The 21,598-nt window shown below is 27.5% G+C and overlaps 1 protein-coding gene across 1 annotated transcript in view; it reads left to right on the top strand.

Moving 5' to 3' along the window:
• The window catches only part of LOC129962948 (dynein axonemal heavy chain 2-like), a 127,108-nt gene that overhangs the window by 50,967 nt on the left and 54,543 nt on the right, over window positions 1-21,598 (top strand). The window contains exons 27-40 of the mRNA XM_056076951.1: window positions 693-896; window positions 3,008-3,240; window positions 4,043-4,324; window positions 6,759-7,045; window positions 8,598-8,787; window positions 9,973-10,153; window positions 10,896-11,014; window positions 12,755-12,907; window positions 14,305-14,430; window positions 14,576-14,794; window positions 15,368-15,619; window positions 18,429-18,719; window positions 18,859-19,094; window positions 20,670-20,868. Of these exons, the coding sequence (XP_055932926.1) occupies window positions 693-896; window positions 3,008-3,240; window positions 4,043-4,324; window positions 6,759-7,045; window positions 8,598-8,787; window positions 9,973-10,153; window positions 10,896-11,014; window positions 12,755-12,907; window positions 14,305-14,430; window positions 14,576-14,794; window positions 15,368-15,619; window positions 18,429-18,719; window positions 18,859-19,094; window positions 20,670-20,868 (2,972 nt within the window). The remainder of the gene's footprint in view (window positions 1-692; window positions 897-3,007; window positions 3,241-4,042; window positions 4,325-6,758; window positions 7,046-8,597; window positions 8,788-9,972; window positions 10,154-10,895; window positions 11,015-12,754; window positions 12,908-14,304; window positions 14,431-14,575; window positions 14,795-15,367; window positions 15,620-18,428; window positions 18,720-18,858; window positions 19,095-20,669; window positions 20,869-21,598) is intronic.

The raw sequence follows: 21,598 nt of genomic DNA on the forward strand, positions 1-21,598 counted from the left end.
CGTTTATAACTCTAATTTTAGTTTTCATATAGTCATCCGATTTTTTAAATTTTCTAATTTGTGTAATAACTATTAATAATGGGCAAAATGATTTCAAAATTTCATTAGATAAATTTTTTTAAAAAAAAAATTCATATTTATTGTACAAATCTTCTTATAAAGTTTTAACTTGTTAAAAAGTAATGCTGTATTTCTCAAAAAATTATAAATGAAAATCACGAACAAGCTTGGTTTTTTTCGATTTATTAAAAAATTGTTTGTTTTTTTAGTATCAAATTGACTTCTTAAAATTTAAATTTGTAAAGAAAACATATGTAAACTGCAGAAGATTGAAGGTGCTTATTTTGATTTCAAAAAGCAAAAATATATGTATATATAATAATTTTTGTTTGAAATTTTAGCAGGTAAGAATTTGATTCAATTTGTTAATGTACTTTAAGTATACCCACTATAATATATAGAGTGAGTTAAATTAATAAATAATAGTTTACTTCTATTAATGCCATTTAATTGTTTATAAAAAAGTAGAAATAATTCATTGTGAATGATTCTTCTGTTGATAAACAGTTTTTGTTTACAATAAAATTCTAACTTTAATTAGAATTGTGAAGATTAATGAACGGAATGTTCTCTTGAAATTGTGGAAGCGTTAAATGCTGAGTTGTTATGAATATGAAGTTCTTCTGCAATAGTATGCATTTTGTTTGAAATTTACGAATATGGTTGCGAATATTTACGTTATGATTTCCATTTGCAGAATATATTTGCTGAGCAGGCTGTGCAAGCTCAGCTTCCTAAAGAAGCCAACGAAGTTCAACAGGTGACAGTCATGTGGAGAGATATTTCTTCGTTAATGGATGATGAAAAATTGGTCTGGAATATTTGTCACAAGGAGGGTATGATAATTCCCTTATTAATATGGAATAATCTGCCAAAATATTTCTGATAGCAGCGTGTTATTTTGAAATTTCTACTACTATAAGGTTTACAACTTTGCTTCCGCTGTTTATAATTCTTCAGAATGTGAGACTGAAATAATTCTTCAAAATGATTCTTCAAATGTTCTTAAAAAGCCATTACTAGTTCATGATTCAAGGTACTGTTTGTTGCTAGCTACTACTTTTTTCCATCTTTTTGTCGGTTGTCGGATACTATCTAAAAAAGTTAATGCGTCTTTTGAGGTGATCCACGAATCCATTTTTGGATTTTTTTATAAGAGTAGAAATGCTGATAAGCTAGAGATGAGCTTATCAGCATTTCTACTCTTATGAATCTTCTTCTTATGAGCGATCGAGGCAAATTGTAGTATGAAGGAGCAATATCTAGAAAGTAAGACGTAGATGGAGTACACCTTCTATTTTAGCATTTCTAAGTATGTCTTGGCCTGTCTAGAGGGCATGTTGCTGAGCATTGGCATACTTGAGGATAATTTTGTCGAGTTTTTCTTTGCACGGTTGCCGTTTCTCCTTCAATGCTCGGCTCAAGCGCATCAGTTATTTTCGAGACCGATCCACTGAGATGTTTTCACTCAGTTTTAACAGCTCATAATATATCATACCCATTAAATGTGGGACATAACATTGGCACCTTGAACGCTCGGTCTGAAGCGTTGAAACCACTCAAGACATAATTTTTCCATTTAGAGCAGATTTACCGTAAGTGCTTAAGAGCATTCGATGTTCTTCACCCGCGTTTTCCTATAAATGGAAACAGGAAATCAAAATTTCCGGCAAATAATGCAAATTTCGTTCGAAAACTGATATCTTCGATAGAGAATGAATTTATGACACAAACACTAAACAACTAATGTAGTGTTGCCATTGTATTGATAGATATCCATGTTTACTCTATGACATTTTTGATCTGAACATTTCGACCCGCATTGCCTCCCCCCCCCTGGAGCTTTACCGTAACTGCGGAAGCAAAGATACTTATTAATAAAAGAGTGTGCGTTATTAATATTGTGTGTGAATGTTAGCCTCTACAAGGTAGACTGTTTCATTAAGAATTACTAAATTTAATACAAATCTACTTTGGAAGGATTTTTTTCGAAATCTTATTTCAAATACTAATCAGTTAAAAAGCAAGCAAAATTTTGATCTTTTTTGTCTATAACTTTCGAAAACATCGCACAAGAATAATTTCCTCACTATAAAATTCGAAAAAATATATTTCTTCAAAAATATCAATTTAATTATCGTTCAATTTCACCCTAATTTTCGCAAATTTTTAAAAATATTTTTATATATAATTTGCAGCAATAATGTGTTTGCAAAGGTGAATTTGAAGCGTTTTTTTTTTCTAAAATAAATATTGAATTGCTTCCATTACTTAAAATTCAAAAATAGTGCTTTTTGCTTTTCATACTTTAAATGGGACAATTTTACTAATTTTTGAAAGAAAAATGCTTTTTGGTTCCCTACTGAAGAAAGCAATAAAAGAGCTAATGATTTTATTGCATAGAGAAGCCATTTAATTATAGCCTTTTAGGAAGCTTTAATTATTTATAACTTTTAATCAGCGTTTTTATATTCAATTTGTTGAGCAAATGTTTTAGATAATCATTTTAAGTGGTTTAAGCAGCCCATTTATTCAAATGCAATTAAAGAACTATTTGTTCTCTTTCAATCAGTATATATTCCTGTTTCAAATTTTGTGCCACATTTCAATTTAATAATATTTGTCAAAGTTTAAACAGAAATCTAGGCAAAAAGGGGAAAATTTAAACAATCAAGAATTTTGCCTTTATCTCAACTGCTTGTATATTTTTCTCAAATCATGCATTTCCTGTTTCCTTTTATTAGTATTTCAGATTTATAAGAGATGTATTAGTACCTAACTGGGAACCCACTGGTATCAAAATTACTATGATACTATTTCACTGTTTGCTTTCTGTATTGTATACGGCCTCACATTTCTAATCGTATTCACATTTTCATTTGAAACCTGATAAAATTTATGAAGAGAGATCTGTACATTTTAATAAATCACATGCGTCTTTCCTTAGGTTTCCTTGATCGATTAATTGGTATGAATAAAGTTTTAGAAGAAGTTCAGCAATCTTTAGAATTTTATTTGGATTCCAAACGGCGAGCATTTCCTCGTTTTTACTTCTTATCAAATGATGATTTGTTGTGCATAATTGGTGAAAAGGAACCTGAAGCCATTCAACCACATCTGAAAAAGTGCTTCGACAGTATCTATCAGTTGAAAATTGTAGAGAAAATAGAAGAAAAATTGGTTTGTATTTGATGAATACCGTTCTCTAAATGCAAAAGTTAAATTTTGTTTAATTTGTTAGTTTCAAATATTTGATTTTACATTTAAATATGTTTTTGAAGAAGCTGTAAACTTGTTGACATATAAAATTCACTATAAGTCATTTTATTAATTTTTGAAGCAAAATTATGAATAAATTGGGATTTTATAAAAATAAAGGCAACTGTTTGTATTTACTAAAAATTTTGTTACAGTATCTGTGCTTTTCACAATGTTTTTACAAATTAAAAATTTCTTATTTTGTAAATTTCATGGTTTTTTAAAAATATAAAGGAAATTTATATATTCTGAATTATACAAGATCAGTAAGAACTATCTTATTTTATTTTAGAATTTAATTTTTTTAATGAAGAATGATATTATATATTTGCGAATTAAAGCACGAATCTTAACAGAAATTTTGCCGTGGTTTTCTTATATTTAAGTATGTGATTAAGCAATGATATATAAATTTCAACTTCTTTCAATTGACCTTCTTCAGCATTTATAAAGAGAGTTGTTTGAGAGCTCTTGTTATTTAAAGCAAAAATTTGTATTTTATATAGTACTATTTGTATAGTAGTATTTATTTATCATTTACTTAATTTGAATTACTTTGATTTATAAAAGTAAGTAATTAAACATAACTTTATTATCTAATTTTTTTAAAATTTACGAAATGTACCTTTAAGAAATAATACATATTTTCTTGAATAAGGTTGATTTTAGCTTAATCTCACGCTTACGTTTAATTTACATGCATCTATTTTTTTTAAAATTATAGCGTGAACGAATTGTTACTGTTATGGCATTAGGAATGTATTCGGCTTTCGACGAATTTGTTGAATTTAAAAATTCTGTCACGTTAGATGGACCTGTCGAATCATGGCTCTCAGACATTGAAGAAATGATGCAAATCACATTGTGTACATCGCTACCAAAGTGTCTCCAGACACTTTACAGCATCATATCGAAGGAAGATTTTAACTTCTCTAATGTTAAATGGCTAAACAACTGGCCCACTCAAATTTGCATTCTTTCTATATTGACTGCATGGACTACAGAAGTAACAACTGCCATCAAAGTTGTTCAAGAGACAGCAGTCACTACGGCGCTTAAAAATTTACACAAAAGATGGGTATGATATAAATTTTTGAAAATTTCATTATTCCTTTCAAATAATCTTTCTTTATAAAATAACTACAAACGTAAAGTTAATTTATTAATTCCACTTTTTTTTGTGTTTTTATACTTATTTTATAAAAATACATAATTTTCGTTTTTAGGAATAAATATATTTGTTACTTCTTAACATTTGCGACTTATTTTTTTCATATATCATACTAATTTAATAAAATTAAAAATTAAATATTTTATGTTATTACTTAGAAATTATTATTATTTCCTATATATGATTACAATTATTTTCACCTATTTATAAGTTATTATTCCTTTTTTGATATCGAGTAAATTTTCAGATGGAGTATGATGACATCGAAATGCTCATTTCTTCTCAACAATAATTTTTTAAATGTAAATTATAATAAATAAACTCGCTAAATATTAACATCGTTTCTAAAATAATTTGACTTACTTTGAAAATTAATAATGTAAATGAAAATTTATAAATACACTATATAATCAAAACACTACATTAAATAGATAATACAGTATCTAATTATCCGAACATTCGAAATTACATTTTTGTTTCGAGTTGCCCCGAAAAGACTGGACGAATTGCTCTTGAATTTCGATCATGTATGCTTGAATTCCATTTTACAATAAATATTCTGTCATGATTTTAGGAAATAATAGAAACTAATGAAGAAGGAAGTGATTTGCCCAACCTCTTTTCTATTTCACAGAAAGCCGATTTTCATCAACAGTTTTGTTAACTTTGTATAATATTTGCATGCATTTTTGTTAAAGTAGTAAGCATATAAGGAAAAATGTGAAAAATTTATTAAATTTTTTTTTTTTTTTTGCATTATTTTGCTTACGACAAGCAAAGTTTCCAAGCAAATCCCATTTTACATTAAAATTAAAATTATATGCCTTGAATATCCTTGAAATATGGATATTTGTAGTATTTTTTTTTATTCTTAATTTTAAATTCACAATAAAGCAACAATAAATAAATAAAGCAACAATAAATAAATAAATAAAGCAACTCGCATCAAAATTCCACTAATATAGTTTCACATTTTACAGTAAAGATTTGTTCACGACAGAAGATTCAGGAGAATATCGGCAATCCAAAAAGCTTTTTTTTTTTTTTTTTTTTTTTTTTTTTTTTTTAAGTAAAGCTAAAATTATGAGAAAACTTTATCAAATTATTTTTTTTTAAATTTGAATCTTTGAGTGGTGATTTCAAATGTATAAATAGCCGGGAATGACTTATACGTATAAAATAAATATTTTATTAAAATTATATTAAATTAAGGGAACTGTACCTTAACTTTGTACCTTCAAAAAATTGATTTTTTCAATTTTTATCTGATAAGTATTAGATATTTCACTGATTACAAAAATGTGTAATTCATATAGTTTCGAAAAACTGAAAATTTATAAATTGTTTTTTAACAGGGAATCTAACATGAGCTCCTATGATAAAAATATAGAATTTTTTTTCTTTTCCTCGAAACATGTTTGATTCTAATTTCGATATACGTAAAACATATTAAATAACAATTGCATAAAGCCTTACTGAACAATACTTAAAAATATTATGCATCTGTCTATCTTTACTATTTTTGTGTGTGTGTGTGTGCAGTATTGTTAATCTTTAGAGGTTCTTTATCATACGAAATATCATATATATATATTTTTTTTAGATTTTAAAGTTGTTTTATAATTCGCTATTTGTGTCCTAAATATAAATATTCGCTCTATGTGTCCTAAATTTTCCATCAGATATAAAACTTACTTGCTAAAAATTTGCAAATGAAATTTCGACGAATTTCTTTACTGAAAACGTCTCAATTCTCTTTAGCATCATGGATAATAAGATTTTTACTTTGTTATTTCCATTTTTTTGTAGTGTATTTATTTGAATTATTTCTATGGATTTTATAAAAATAATTACAAAGTCACAATCTATTGCCTTTTTTTTCTTATTGAAATTCTTGTCTAGTCGACATCGTTTATTTAATCGGTTATTTTGCAAATGAATATCATTTGAAATAATCTACACCATGTAGAAACAAAGTTACATGCAGAATTTTGGAAAAATAAATAACAGTTTTAAAACTAGAATAACATTTTACCTATATTAGTTTAAAGTTTTCCTATGAATTTGTTGCTAATGTACTTGAAAATTATTGAGCTGAACTCAGTAAAGTGGAAAATTTATATATATTATGACAGTAGTACATAAAAGCCATTATTTTCACATATTCTATTTCTTTAACAAAATGCTATTATAATTTTTGTTTACTACATATATATTTTTAAATTACTTATCATTTCATTTTATAATGGTCCATTCCTTTCATTTTTAGAGAGATATTTTGAATCAATTCATCATAAAACTTCAAAACGAAACGGAAGCACTGATGCAGACGAAAACTATGATGATAATACTTGCTTTAGTTCATTCTTGCGAAATAATTGAATCTCTTATTGCTTATGTTTGTAATGATCCTAGTGCTTTTGAATGGCTGGTTCACTTGCGCTATTACGCAGAGGAAGAATCGTGTTTCATTAGACAAACAAAAAGTGCTTTCAAATATGGCTTTGAATATTTGGGAAACCGGGAAAGGCTTGTTATAACACCAGTGACAAGCAGGTAATATTTTTTGCTTTGATTATTTTATTTGTATATTTTTAAGTGGTTTTGACGAATGAGATGTAGGAGAGAATGTGAATTGGAAAAAGAAAATTCATGGATTTTTGAATGCTTAAATGATATTATTAAATAAGTTATCTGAATTACGGTACTTTAATATTTTGGATAGAACATATCATTAATGTCTCTAGAGCTACATTATAATTTGATTAACTCATCATCATTTTTATAAAGAAATTACTATCAAATTTTCAAGTCAGTGTTCTTGAAAGTTCTTTAATACTATACTAAAAGGAATTAATTTCATTTTGTACAACTAAATCCTAGTAAAAATATCTAATTGTTTTTTAAGAAATGAAATAATTGAAAAAAATGTCTTGTCATAGGGAAATTTATATATATTTATTTCGGAAATTTCCTGAATAAATTTATTTATTTGTATTGTAGTCAGTAAACTTCCGAATGTTCAAATTTCTTGCTTCCTTCTAAAAAAAAGGATTCAGTATTTTGTTGAATAATTGAAATGCAATACTTAATGAAGTATATGCACAGAATAGCAGACAGTGTATTGATGTGGCTTTTAATATCTCCTGGCACTAGAAATTAGATTGCAATTATTTTAAAAGTTTTGGCTTATTTTGAAAAAATATTGTTCAAATCAGCTTCTATGAAAAGGATATACTATATACATTTGTTGACTTTGTAAGATATAAAACATAATAGTTGTGAAGTAATTGCATATCCTACAATGTCTGCAGTATTTAACAAAACGATTCTTGAAAACTTCTACACAGAATTCAATAGATATTATTATGAATATTTATTTTAAAAATGCCACAAAGAGACAACATACTATATAGTTGCCAAGTCAACTTACACAACCCTAACTTCTTATTGGTCTGAACACACTTGCTTAAGCAGCATTGAAAAAGCATGTTCTGATGATACGCACCTGTAACATTAAAATTTGTTTGTAGCTAGTTTAGAAACAGCCTCAATATTTCCGATGTTTTAATTCTTATTTTTTAAATTAAATTCTTAATTTTTTTAAAATTAATTTTGTGTTTTAACGTAAGCTGAGTATGTGATATTAAAAGTTAATATAAAATATGTCGTATCCATCGATTTAGATTTTGTAATTAATGAAAAATAAGGGTGTTGACAACAGAAATGCTATAGGGTTAGCATAAATTGAAGTTTTTGGTATGGAAAAAGAATGAGAAATGAATCAATACATTGAAATATTTTGTTTAATTATAAATGCTTAGAATTTTAGAAATGCAAATAAAAAATGAATTGCAAAGATTACAATTGTTTTGCAGATTACAAAAGCAAATTATGAGCTGCTATAATTTTAAAAAAACTATTTATAAAACTAAAACCAAACAATAATTTTTATACCATCTTTTTGAATTTGATTTCTTTATAAATTTTAATGCTAAAAAATTCTTTAAAAAATTCTACTCTGTAAAAGTTTTATTTATATCATTTGCTTATTTCCTCTAAATTAATATCAAAAACATTTATGTTTGAAATTTCTTTTAAAATGTAGGTGTTTTCTTTCATTGACTACTGCTCTTTATTTAAATAAAGGAGCAACACTGAGAGGCTGCAGAAGCTCTGGTAAAACAGAAACTTTAAAAGACCTCGGAATTACACTTGGCAAATATACTTTAGTCATTAATTGCTCTGAAAACTTAGATCATCGCTCACTGATCCGAATGTTCTCTGGATTAGCTCAAGTAATTATGCACTACATTCTGTATCAATTTGTTTAAAATTTCTCTCCCTATTTCTCTTATTTTTAGTAATGATATCAAAATATTACCCTATTTTTACTTTCTCGTATACGTAGTATAGCGAATAGTATTGTAAACGACAAAAAATTAGAACTCGATATTTTGATGAATGTCCATGTTTTAGATCTCCCAAAATTCGAAAAACACATTTTTGGAAAATGTCCTTCCGTGCGTCTGCCTGCGACAAAGATAACTCAACAATGCTTCGAGCTAGACGGATAAGAGTTGGCATAGGGTCTTTATACCATATATGTAGATTTCTATCGAAGTTTGAGTAAAATCCGTTCAAAGGAAATCGGTCTGTCCGGCTGTTCAAATATAAGTTAACACTATAACTACAAAACGAGAAGAGTTAGATAGATAAAATTTGGTATAGAGCTTAAACATTTATAACGTAGACATCTATAAAAATGTGAGCCAAATTCAGTAAGGGCTGGACGGTTTGTATTTTCAGAAGCAGGTAAATATGATAACTGAAAAACACAATGAATTAAATTATCAAATTTGGTATTAGATTTTGCAATTAAAATGAAGTTTCGAGTCAAATGTTTGCTTCAATCGGTTGGGGAAAAGTGACAAACACAATTCCGATGTTTAGATATTATTAACCGCATGCGGGGATTAATCTCCAAAAAGTTCGTCAAGGATCACACGACAGATTCGGTAAGAATGCTATATTTGCACAAAGATTAATATTTCATAGGTTTGGTACAAGGCATTCTCTGGGATAACTCCCTTATTAGAGAGTATACAAGAAAGTTTTGATGGGAGACCACATCCACTAGTTGGTATCATTAATAAAAATATACTACAAAATTAACATATTTTCTGTTTTGAATCCTTATCATCTTTATCCATTTTTTAAATTCATTAGAATTAGATTAAAAAAGAACTACTAATGACAATATACTTAAATATGAATAATAATTAATTAGGTCATATCTAGAAATGAAAACTTTTGATATACTCCTTCTGTTAAATAAAAAAAAAAAAATTCCGTTTTAATTTTAGTTTATATTTAATGTTGATAAACATTTAATATCGTCTCTTTCCATATTATCATCTGTGAAATCTTTGTCTTATTCTTCAGCATGATATTTATTTTTCTTATCCTATTTGAAAATATAGATTGGCGCTTGGGGCTTATTTGAAGATTACAATTGTATTAAGGAAGAGATTATTTCTGTATTAGCACAACAAATCAATACTGTGCTAATAGCTCTTGCTGAAAAGAAAAGATTATTTTCGTTCTTCGGAAATGATATTCCTTTGAATGAAGGATGTGGAATATTTCTTTCAGAAAATCCAGGTAATATTTCTTACATTGTAGACTTGGCATATTATTTCCAAAACTAATCTAATACTACATGATTGTAATTAAATAGCCATAATTTATTATTTGTATTTTTATAGTTATCCGAAAAGCAAAATTAAGGGCTAATTTACTTATAATCATTATTTTTATTTCAGAAAAGCATTATTTATTTAACTTTAAATAAAAATGAACATTTTCATAATAATAATTTTGTATTCTTTTCTTTTAAGAGTGGTATTTTATATTTCGTTGTATTTTGAAAGTTCTTAGATATTTTTATTAAACTCAGATGGGAAGAAAAATAATAATAAAGAACTCAAATAATTCGTTTGTATGTGTAATGAATGAACTGTAAATAATCTTGGTGTAAGATGTAAATATGAATAGTATTTTATTATTCATTTCTTACTTTCTCACTTATTTCTATTTCTATGTGTGGATGAATGTAATTTGTGTAATTTATATCTTTATGAATTTTTAATTTTGAAAATTGTTTTACTTATTGAAAATAATTACTTAATCTAAATAATGTAATTAAAAGTATTTCGTAAACAGAGTGCTTTAGATTTTTTTAAATTTAAAGTATTTATAAAAGCTTGAATCCAAAACTTTAATTATTTATAAAAGCATCACAAACAGTTTGAAAAAATATCTTAATGCTATATCATTTAAAAAATTTTAAAGATGAAATAAATTCAGAAATTTAATGAATAAAAAAACGTGTATTCTTTTTCAGATTTTCCTTCTAGAACTAGTGAATTTTCCTCGTCATTTATACCAGTAACAATCATTTCACCAGATGTATTTACTGTTATACAAGTTTATTTATTTGCTTACGGATTCAAAGATCCAAAGGTATTTTCATCAAAATTGGTTTCATTTTAATCATATAATCTTTTGAATGATTTTTCACTGTATTTTCACCTGCACTCAGTCTTACCAATAAAGTGCCATTTTCTATATAAAATATGTAAAATTTTTATTTTACCTTGAAATGCTATTGAATTTGAGATGCTTAATTAGTAATGAGCTGTTACTGTTTTGATCATGATAATAGTTGCCACATGTTGAGGCATGGATTCAGCAAGTTTAGTGCTGTGTTCCTGATTTTTATCCAGCTTAGCAATTCATATAAATCAGCAAAGGATATGGCGGTAAGCAGTGCACTTGTAAATTTTTTTTATCCGGAATTTTCTTAATGGAAGTAGGATTTAAGTCTGATCTCTTTGGTAACGATTTCCTTAGGAAGAAATTGCTTCATAAACCAGATGGTAATCATTAGTCACTTTCCTTCATATACCGAAATGCATCAATTTTATCTTCAAATAAATCATTATATTTAATGTAATCTGAACGTCTTTCTCAGGTATCAAAGATTCTATACATCATGAACTGAAAATATTCCAAACAATCATTGACCGGCACTCCTGAATGAGAATGAGAAAATCCCCTTCTAGAACTATTTCTAAAAGTTTTGACTTTTGTATTAAATATCTACTTAATCTCTATGGAAAGCTTCTAAATGTGGATTGTACTAGTCATTGACATTTTAATAAATGGTTAAAAAATGATATATTTTTGTTACATGTATTCTATGGCAACATCCACGTATATGCAGAAGTAAAGAAGCAGCTCTGCAATTCTTGCAAAATGCACCTCTAATTCATTGGCACTTCATTGTATATTCCAACTCTCTATAGAACAACTTTTGAAGTAAAAGCCAGGGCCGTCTTAAAATGCGCTTTTTATAACTGAGCAAGAGTAATTTGATGTCCCATCAACATCGGAAATAGGAGTTTGAGCGCCTTTGGGACAAGCAAATACCTAATTAATTAATTTAATACCAATTTATAATATTCTTTAATATAGCGCTTCATAAAGAGATTAAAGAAAGTGCTGTAAGTAATTGCTGAATTTGCAATTACTTACGACACGGAATTACTTTTTTCATCATTGGTAACGATGGAAAAATTTATTATGCTAATAATTGAACACTTTCTCAACGATTGCCTCTATATAAATATTTGCGAACTGTTATAAATTTTTATGTAACATTACAAAATTGGTTACTGATCTAGTTTCCCGCCTTTAACTTATTTTTACTTTTAGCATGTTTAAAATTATAATTAAATACTTTTTTAGTGAAAAAATGATTAATACTTTGAAATTAAAGTAAAACCAGTGCAGCAAATTATTAGAGAATTTTGGATCAATGACACTTTTAGATTGCAGTTTAATTCGCCCATTGGATAAAACGGCCTTGGCTAAAACATTATAGTTTTAATTAGTCGGTGCAAGTAATTAAATAGTTTTTAATAAATAATGATAACATTTTAGCTTTATTTCATAAAAATGTACAAAACAATAAAAATAATATTAATAGCGTTTTTATATTACTCTTACTTTTTATGTTATCAATGCTATCTTTTGAAAGATTAATTGTTCTGTTTGTGAAATTTAAAAATTTAATGCTGAGGTTCTACTAGATTGTTTTCTGTAAGTAATATTCTCGAATCTATGCTTTTCCTCTCACTTATTAACAACCTTCATTGGCTTTTTACAAATTTATTTTAAGAATTAATTATTTTTAACTAGGCTATGGCAACTGATGTAAAATTAGTTTTTACAATGGCAAAAGATCAGTTGTCCAAACATGAACATTATGAGTTTGGATTGAAGACGATAACGACCTTTTTGAAGCATGTAGGAAAGCAGAAAAGAGCCAATCCAAAGCTGTCTGATTTAGAGGTATTTATAATTGAAAAAATTGCAATAAATGTATGAATTCAATGAATATTCTCTAATAAAGGTTTTATCCGTCTCCTCCTTTGCATAAATAAGGTTGTGAACACTACCATTGCTTAGATTTTTATTTTCGGAATTTCATACATGAAGGTTTTGCGGTTCGAAATAAAGCAAAAGGAATCGTGTATGCATATGGGTGTCTTCATTTCGACCATTTGGAACCAAAATTTGACACAGAACTATGTTTTTGATAACAAGAACTCTTACCAAATTTTATTTATTTAAATCGCTGCATTTTTGAGTATCACATTAACATGCTTCGAAAATCAGACTAACAGATGGTAAACCCTTTTTCAGATTTCATTCAAAATTTGACCAAAAAAATCTATACTTTAAATGTTAGAAATGTACACCAAATTTCATTTAACAAAGTCGTTGTTTTTTTTAGTTATCGCATTTATATACGAGCAAAAAGTGCAGACCGACAAACAGTCAACCTTTTCACGGATTCTAAACTTGATGAACATTTGCACTTTAGATTCTAAAGCTGTAAACCAAATTTTATTTATTTAGCTCTTTGCATTTAGCAGTTATAGTGTTCACTTCGGACAGCCGACAAATAGACTTCCTATAAATTGATTTCGTTCAAAATTCAAGCGAAATATACAAAATTGGTGTGAAGACCACATTCCAAATTTTATCCGCCTAGCTCAAAGCATGTGTTCAAAAAAATATACATTTTTAAACAGATATTTTGCAGACTCAGATTGAAATGTGATGATTCATCTAAATCCCGAGTTCGATACTTCGAACTCGAATGATTCATATGTGCAATAAGCAGAACAGATATAAGGCTGTTAAAATAACGTGGCTTTAATTTCTTATATATATTATTTCAAAAATATTTTCTTGGTGTAAGCATGAAAATTAAGTTATTCTTTAGACATTTATTTGGAAATAACGTAAACAATTTTCATATCTGACTAGATGGTCGCCAAAGGCAGCTCGTATTAAAATAAATATTATCAATTTGAAAATGAAAGTAAATTATTGGTAGTAAAGAAATTGCCTTACAAATTTAATAAAGATATTCATATTACAATATATTAATAGCTTTTGAGTTCTCCAATAGCTTTAGTTGTCACGCAGCCCAGGTGTCTCGTGACCATCGGCTCTACTGCAATATTTTTCAAATTAGAACATAAACACCAATGGACAATCGGTTTATAAAGCGATAGTGAAAATTAGTGTGAATTTTTCGTTTTATGATTTTTAATAAACTTAAAATCTCTTCGGTTATACAGAAATATCAAATAACGGGACTCTCCTGTGTATCTTTTTTTCTTCTTGTTCATTGATTATTGAGAGAAATGAAGATTGTATGCTTAATGTTTTTTTAGGTCATTGTAAGCTGTCTGAGAAATACAACTATACCAAAATTAGAATCATCTGATATACATATATTTGAAAGCTTATTAGAAACTGTATTTGGTACTGTTAAAGCAATGAGTGAAGACTTCTCTAAGGTAAGAATATTGTCTTAAGTCAGGAATTATTTCCTAGCGTACGAATTTCTTTGCAACTCTGATTCTTCTTAATATATTTGCTAGCATCAAAATCATATAATAAAATAAATATTTGTGGTTGAATCTTCAATAATTTTTACTTCAGATTACGGAAGAAATAAAGAGAGTGCTGCTAAAAAGATCGCTACAACCTGAATCATCTATAATAAAAAAAGTGAACGAACTTCATGAAATCAAAGATTATTATCATGGTATCATACTTGTTGGAGAAAGTGGAAGTGGAAAATCAACTTCGTGGGAAACTTTGAAAGAAACATATTTTTATCTTCATGAAATTAATGATACAGAATATCAGTCCGTTAATGTAAGTAGAAGGCTTTATAAAATAAAACTATTAGTTAAAAAATAAATAAACATCTTTTTTACTAAAATTGAATGAGCCATTTCTCAAAATAATAAAAGCTGATTATTAATTTTTTTTAAAAATTTTGAAAATTAGTATCAAGGATGTGACGAAAGCACTTTGTGGTTGGCTGAGACTTTTGGCATCACATCTTTACTTTTAATTTTCTGATTTATTATAATTTTATTTATGTACAAATAAAACTTTTTTTTATAATACTTTCATCGAATTTCTTTTTTACTACATTCTGTATTAAGCTATTTTTAATTAAATCGCAAGAAAGTAAGTGTAGTATTATTATGTTTTGTTACAGAAGAACCGGTTCTTTTAAAAAAATTCTGCGCAATGTATCTTTATCTAGAAAATTTATAACTTCAAAATTTTTTCCTCTAAGGTTATAAAGTACATATTTTAGAAAAACATGTTTAAAAATATAGTGAAGGCATATTCAAAGAATCACTTTTAATATGATTCTGTAAATTTTTTCAATCGTATATTTTTATCAAATAAAAATTGCTGATTTGGTAATTTCAGGTTTATAGTTTTAATTCAAAAGCCTACACTTTAAGTGAATTATATGGATATTTCTCTGGAGATGGAATTTGGGTGGACGGTTTATTTTCATCTGTTTTGAAAGAAGCCAATCAAGATGCCCGTGCCGGTGAAAGATGGATTGTTTTAAATGGACCTGTGGATGCAACATGGATAGAAAGCATTAATTCCTTACTTGATATTAATAAAGTGTTAACGACTGCTAATGGAGAAAGAATCTTGCTTTCATCCGAGGTTTGTGGAATTGGGAATTTTTCTTTCGTGATACTTTAATATATTGTTTTTGATTTTTATGTTTGATTATATCCATTTAATCAATCTATTACCAATTCTATCGGTATTTATCAGCTCTTTTGTTCAGAGTAAAAAGAATAAATAATATCATGAGGTGATGGCTAGCTATACCATTAACAAAAATCAGATAAAATATTAACATTTTCTAAAAATTTGAAAGGCGTATTTCAAAGGTTAGGTTGTTTAGTTAAAGTAATCGAACTGGTGACTGAAATGATGAAATAGCTCTCGGATAATGGAGCCTTTATTTATCAATGATTTCATTTTGATTTTTTCTATTTTTTTATACATTTTTTGAATTAAAAGGTAATTTTATAATAGGATACACTTCAATAAGAAATATTATCTGGGAAACACTTCTTTCAAACATAATATGATTAAAAAATTTGATTCTACTGAAATTTGGGAAGAAAAAAAAATTCAAATTCAGTCATATAATTATGAAGTTTTTAACTTCTTTGTGCTTTTAATTTCTTTTAATAACTTTTAATTTCTTTGTGCGTGAAACTTATTAAACAATCTGTTCACAAACAAAATTCACAAACGTTTAAAAATTTACAACTTTGAGGGACCATTTGACCTCAATACTTTGAGGTATTTTTAGGATAATTTATGTAATGCTTGCTTATAACTTACACGGACTGTCCATTTGAACATATTTAAAATAAAAGCAAGCATCGTTTTATTTGGTATCATATCGTCATAAAGCAAGCATCGCTATTTGGGAAAATTAATTGAACAGCATTTATCATTAATTAACTTCTCCAAATTTCATTATACATTCCTTACAATTTTAGAAAAAAATTTGTTTCATAATTATCCTATAATGAAATAGTATTTTGGCTGCATTAAAGATTTTGTTATTTTGCATTATTTTTTTTCTATTAATTATTTTCAAATTTAAATTCTGATCTTTTTATTCGCGAAATAGTGAAACCAGCATCATAAAAAATATAAACAACAGAACATATAAACATCTGATTGGTTGGATGCCGAATTAGAGCTACGAAATTCCTAGTTCTAATAGCGCTCAGCCCTTTAGGAGTAAATATCACTTTTTCGCCTTCTAATATATTAGTTACCCATACGCAGTGAGCGAATTTTGATGTTTTCTTTTCAAATCGAAGTGGAGTCACATTCTTTCTTTCTCCTACATATTTATTCCTTTTCGTTTTCTCTCTTTTTTATAATAATATTATTATTATTTTATTTCCACTGATTATTCCGCTCTCAATGTGGAAAAATATTTAAATAAAAATAGAAAAAAAACCAGAATTTTTTGTAAAGTGTTGTAGATTTTATAGACAAGCCGTCACTACATTGTTACTTTCGTGAGATTTTTATTTTCTTTCCTCTTACTTCTAGGAAGAATTGTTATATTTTCTTCTTTGAGCGTAAGATTCTAATTTCTTATTGTCTATCTTTCTATCAAATATCTGGTTATACCTGTAGCTTTTGCTTTCAAACTGAAGAAGTTATGGACGCAGATGGTTAAAAAAATAAAGCAACTAGAGTTCTCACGAGGTGCACAAATTTCATTTGCGCATTAAATCTCATGTTTAAACAAAATCGAAAATCACTGCATTCAAACACCACCGATAAATGAAGCTAGTTGGCCGTATCTCTCCTAAATCTCTGTTTAAAGAAAACATCCCAGCTGACTCGAGCGAATCGTCGCATTCATGTGATAGGGATTATGAATTCAATATCTCCATTAGGAGTATACTGAATATTGCGCACGAAAAAGGGCCTGATTGGAAGGCGCGTTTCCGCTGGTTACTGCAACAATTTCAAAGACAATGAAGACACCAGGGAGAGAATGTCTCTTCATCATTTAATGCAATAATAGATGGGAGGTATTCCATTCCTGCATCGTATCGTTATAGGTGGCAAAACGTGTGCCCGTCATCTGAGAAAAAGGAACACTAAGAATTTCAGAACTGATACCGAATAAGGTAATGATCGTTAATTGGCTCCGTATCCTGGGTCCCGATTTCTTCAATGCCGGTATAGAGAGATTAGTTAGCTGATGGCATAAATGTTTCAGTAACTATGTTGATGATGTGTGAAAATAAAATACGCGGATTCCTTTCTACTTTTGTGTATTTCAGATTTTATAAATAAGCCTTTTCTCTAAGGATTTATTGCTTCATTTTTTTAACCATCTCGTACTTAAGATTGCTCTCAAAAATATTTATTTTTCTCTTCAGAATTTTTTTTAAATTAAACTATATTCAGCTATTGAAAAGTAGTTTTTAATTCAATTGCGCTAAATATACGAATATATATGATAATAACACTTATATGTAAAAAAATTATGTGAAATTTATTTAATAAAATGAAAAAAATATATAGAGATTAAGTTTTTGTCTATATTATTCTCAAATCTATCAAATATTTAGTATGTAGGAATTATTATTTTTTATATCGTTAAAGGTATTCAATAATATTTAATTTTACATTATAAAAGTGGAAAAATCTATCCCCTAAATAAATTGGAATGCAAATTAAAATGTAATGAACCTTTTTCTCGTAATTATAGGATATTTTTATTAATATTTAATGTAGTAATTATATTTTAATGTAGTATATATTACAGTATTTTAATTAATTTTTATTCATCATGGTATGTACTTTCATTGTCTTTTTTTCGTTTTTTTTAATTATGAATGTAATTTAAAAATGAATATTAATTAAAATTAGGTAGATACAATTCAAAATTCTTTTGCAATATTTTTATTCATTACAGGTATTATTAATTTTTGAAACAACTAATCTGACTCATTGCTCACCTAATATAATGTCGCACTGTGGAATCATTTATCATGACATTTCAACAGTTAATTGGAAAATGTACGCACTGTCATGGCTTCAGAGTTTGGAGAGCTCCATCATGAGAAAGACTTTGGAAAACTTTTTTGATCAATATTTGGATGCTATTTTTGATTATAGTTCTAAATCTCTTAAAAGCATCCCTAATGTGACAGCATTAAATAAGATATCATCATTTATTAGAATACTTGATGCTTATTACAAAAAAGTAAGATATCTGGGAAATTAATTATTATATTTATATTAAATATTGAATTAATTTCATAAATTGAAATTTTTAATAATTATTTTAATGAATAATATATATCTTAGTCGCCAATCATAGCATGCTTTCTTTCATGATTCAGATTTTGAGTGATAAAATCGAAACCGAAAAATTGTCAAGAATATTTTGGATGTCTGTTATTTGGTCTATTGGAGCAATGCTTGATAGGCAGGGCCGATTTTCATTTGATACACTCATAAAAGGTTTAGATGAGTCATTGGAACACTTGCCATCCGTTTTTGATTATGGTTTGGATGAGAGTTTTGAATGGATTAGATGGACTTCTCATCCGAACAATAAACTGAAGTTTCATCCTGGGTAATTAGATTCTAATTCTTTTATCTTTATTTTCATATAACTGGCAAACTGGGAGATAAACATATTAATGGCAAAAATATAAAAAGAATAAGTTTTTGAAAAGTATTTTACGAAATAAATTCCATATTTAGTTTTTAATTTCAGTGATTATAACTTTTGATTAAATTTAAATGCTATGATATCTCATACTAATAATTTTCAGAAGAATTCTTTTTTTAATGTAAGATGTGAATAAGCAAATAAACATAAAATGGTAACTGGAATGCAAAATAATGCATAAATTTTTATTTTTATAATTATAAAATAATTTAAATTTTTTAATTGTTCTAAATAGGGTATGCAAGCATTTATATACTTAAATTGCAATACTTAATAATGATCTTGGACGTTAATGGTCACACAGGAAGTTTTACTTTAAAATAACACCAGGTTTTAGATTAAATTTTTTAATTAAAAAATATATTAAACTTATTTTTACCTTTACTTTCTTTATTTTTGAAAACTTGTGTAAAAAAATTATTTTGAAACCAACAATTTTTTAGCATGTATCCCTTATCTTTTTATTGATTAAGTACAGATACGAATTAATAATTTTCAATGATAAGCTTATTAATTTTCTCATTATATATTTTTTAAAAACCCAGGGTAGTTTATTAAAGGGCCGACAAATTAATAAAGTTGTTTGTAGGCACCAAGGAAAACAAAAACTGCTGTGGAATACAATGTCGCCCATCACGTTGAGAGGATGAAAATCTCGAAAAGAGCTTTAAAAGTCTGAGTGCACATATAATGCACACACGTCGGCGATGGATAATCCCCATGCCGATGTACTGTGGAAATCTCAACAAAGATTTAATGTTAAAATGTGGACAGGAATCATTAATCGTGATGATTTCTTGGAGCTATACTTGCTGTCCGAACATTTAAATGGCACAATGTGCCTTGTTTTCAGAAATGTTGCAAATTATGTCTGCTACAGTGCATAAAGGCATACAGTTCATGCAGAAAGGGTCTTGCACATTTATCACGCGGAATGTGTAATCACCTCGATATTACATACTCGAGGAGATGTATTGGGTATGCAGGACACATTCTTGGCCTCTATATTAGCTGAACTTTACTCAGGGGACCTTAATTTATTCGTTAATGTGACGCCAAAGGATTTAATGAAGGTTCTATTACTACCGCTATGACAGACATCAAAAGCATACCTTCCTCTGATGTTTTCCAGCCCGTCCGAAATCTTTTTGCGTCATTTGAGACTTGCAATGACATCAGTGACTGCCATTTCCAAATTCTTTTGTAATAATCGATCAACTTAATTTTTTTAAGTTATTATTGCAGTTTTTTGCCTTTCCAGCTTGACATCAAAACCTGTGCACATTTGTTGCGATTTTCACTTTCTCAGTGTAATTTGCGACATTATGTTTCCTTTCCATTTTCCTCCTTTTAGTGTCTACTAACATCCCCCTGAAGTTGTCGAGCCATTAACAGAATACCCTGTATAACATTTTAATGATTTATATTATTTGTTTTATTATATATTTTATTTTACCAATTGTTTCACCTTTGTAGCCAGCATTTTGCAAATGTATTAATACCTACTGCAGCTACTATAAGCTATCAAAGTATTACTGAATTACTTCTCGGAGAAGCAAGGCCTGTTTTACTTATTGGCACAAATGGCTGCGGAAAGACCATCATCGGAACAAATTTACTGTATGAAATTGAAAAAAAGGATTATCTGAGCTCTATTATCAATTTTGCTCCTCAGGTTATAATCTTTTATTATAAAATACCTTTCTATACATGCATCTTAATATATATATAATATAAGAAAGACGTTGTAAATTTTTCCTTCTTTTTTATCTTTAAACTCATTGATTATGATCATTATACTCATTATTATTCATTTTATCTCATTATCTTGTTATGTAAATAAGTCTCAGTGAATACTTTATTACTCCTTTCTAATGTTTTTTGAAAAAAAATTCTGCTTGTAATACCTCTAAAATTGAAATTATATATTAAAGTTCCATTGTAATTATAAATTCATATAGGAACTTTGTGTGATTTTAAATGGTTAAATTTTAAGAGATAAATTCGATTTTTAAAAATTAATATAAAGTGTGTACTTGACAACATAAATAAACTAATTTATTTTATTTCAGAAAAGTTTTTCAAAGTAAAAAAAAAGGTTTTTTTTTCAGAATATTTATGAATTTATTTTAATTTTGCACTGCATTTTGCATTAAATTTCTCTTTCCATTTGACTTAAACATGCACTATCTTATTTACAAATTAAAAGATATGCTATTTTGACGTTATTACGTTATTTTTTTACATGATAAAATTCTAACAAAATCTGTGTCATGTTGGCTAACTCTGTTACAGAATATATAGCTTTATAAATTCACCCACGGAAACATTGGGATTGTTGAATACTTTACGGGCCATGACACATAGCGAAGTATTACGAAAAGTATTGAAGATAATATAGTACA

This window comes from Argiope bruennichi, chromosome 3 (assembly GCF_947563725.1).
Source record: "Argiope bruennichi chromosome 3, qqArgBrue1.1, whole genome shotgun sequence".
NCBI lineage: Eukaryota > Metazoa > Arthropoda > Arachnida > Araneae > Araneidae > Argiope > Argiope bruennichi.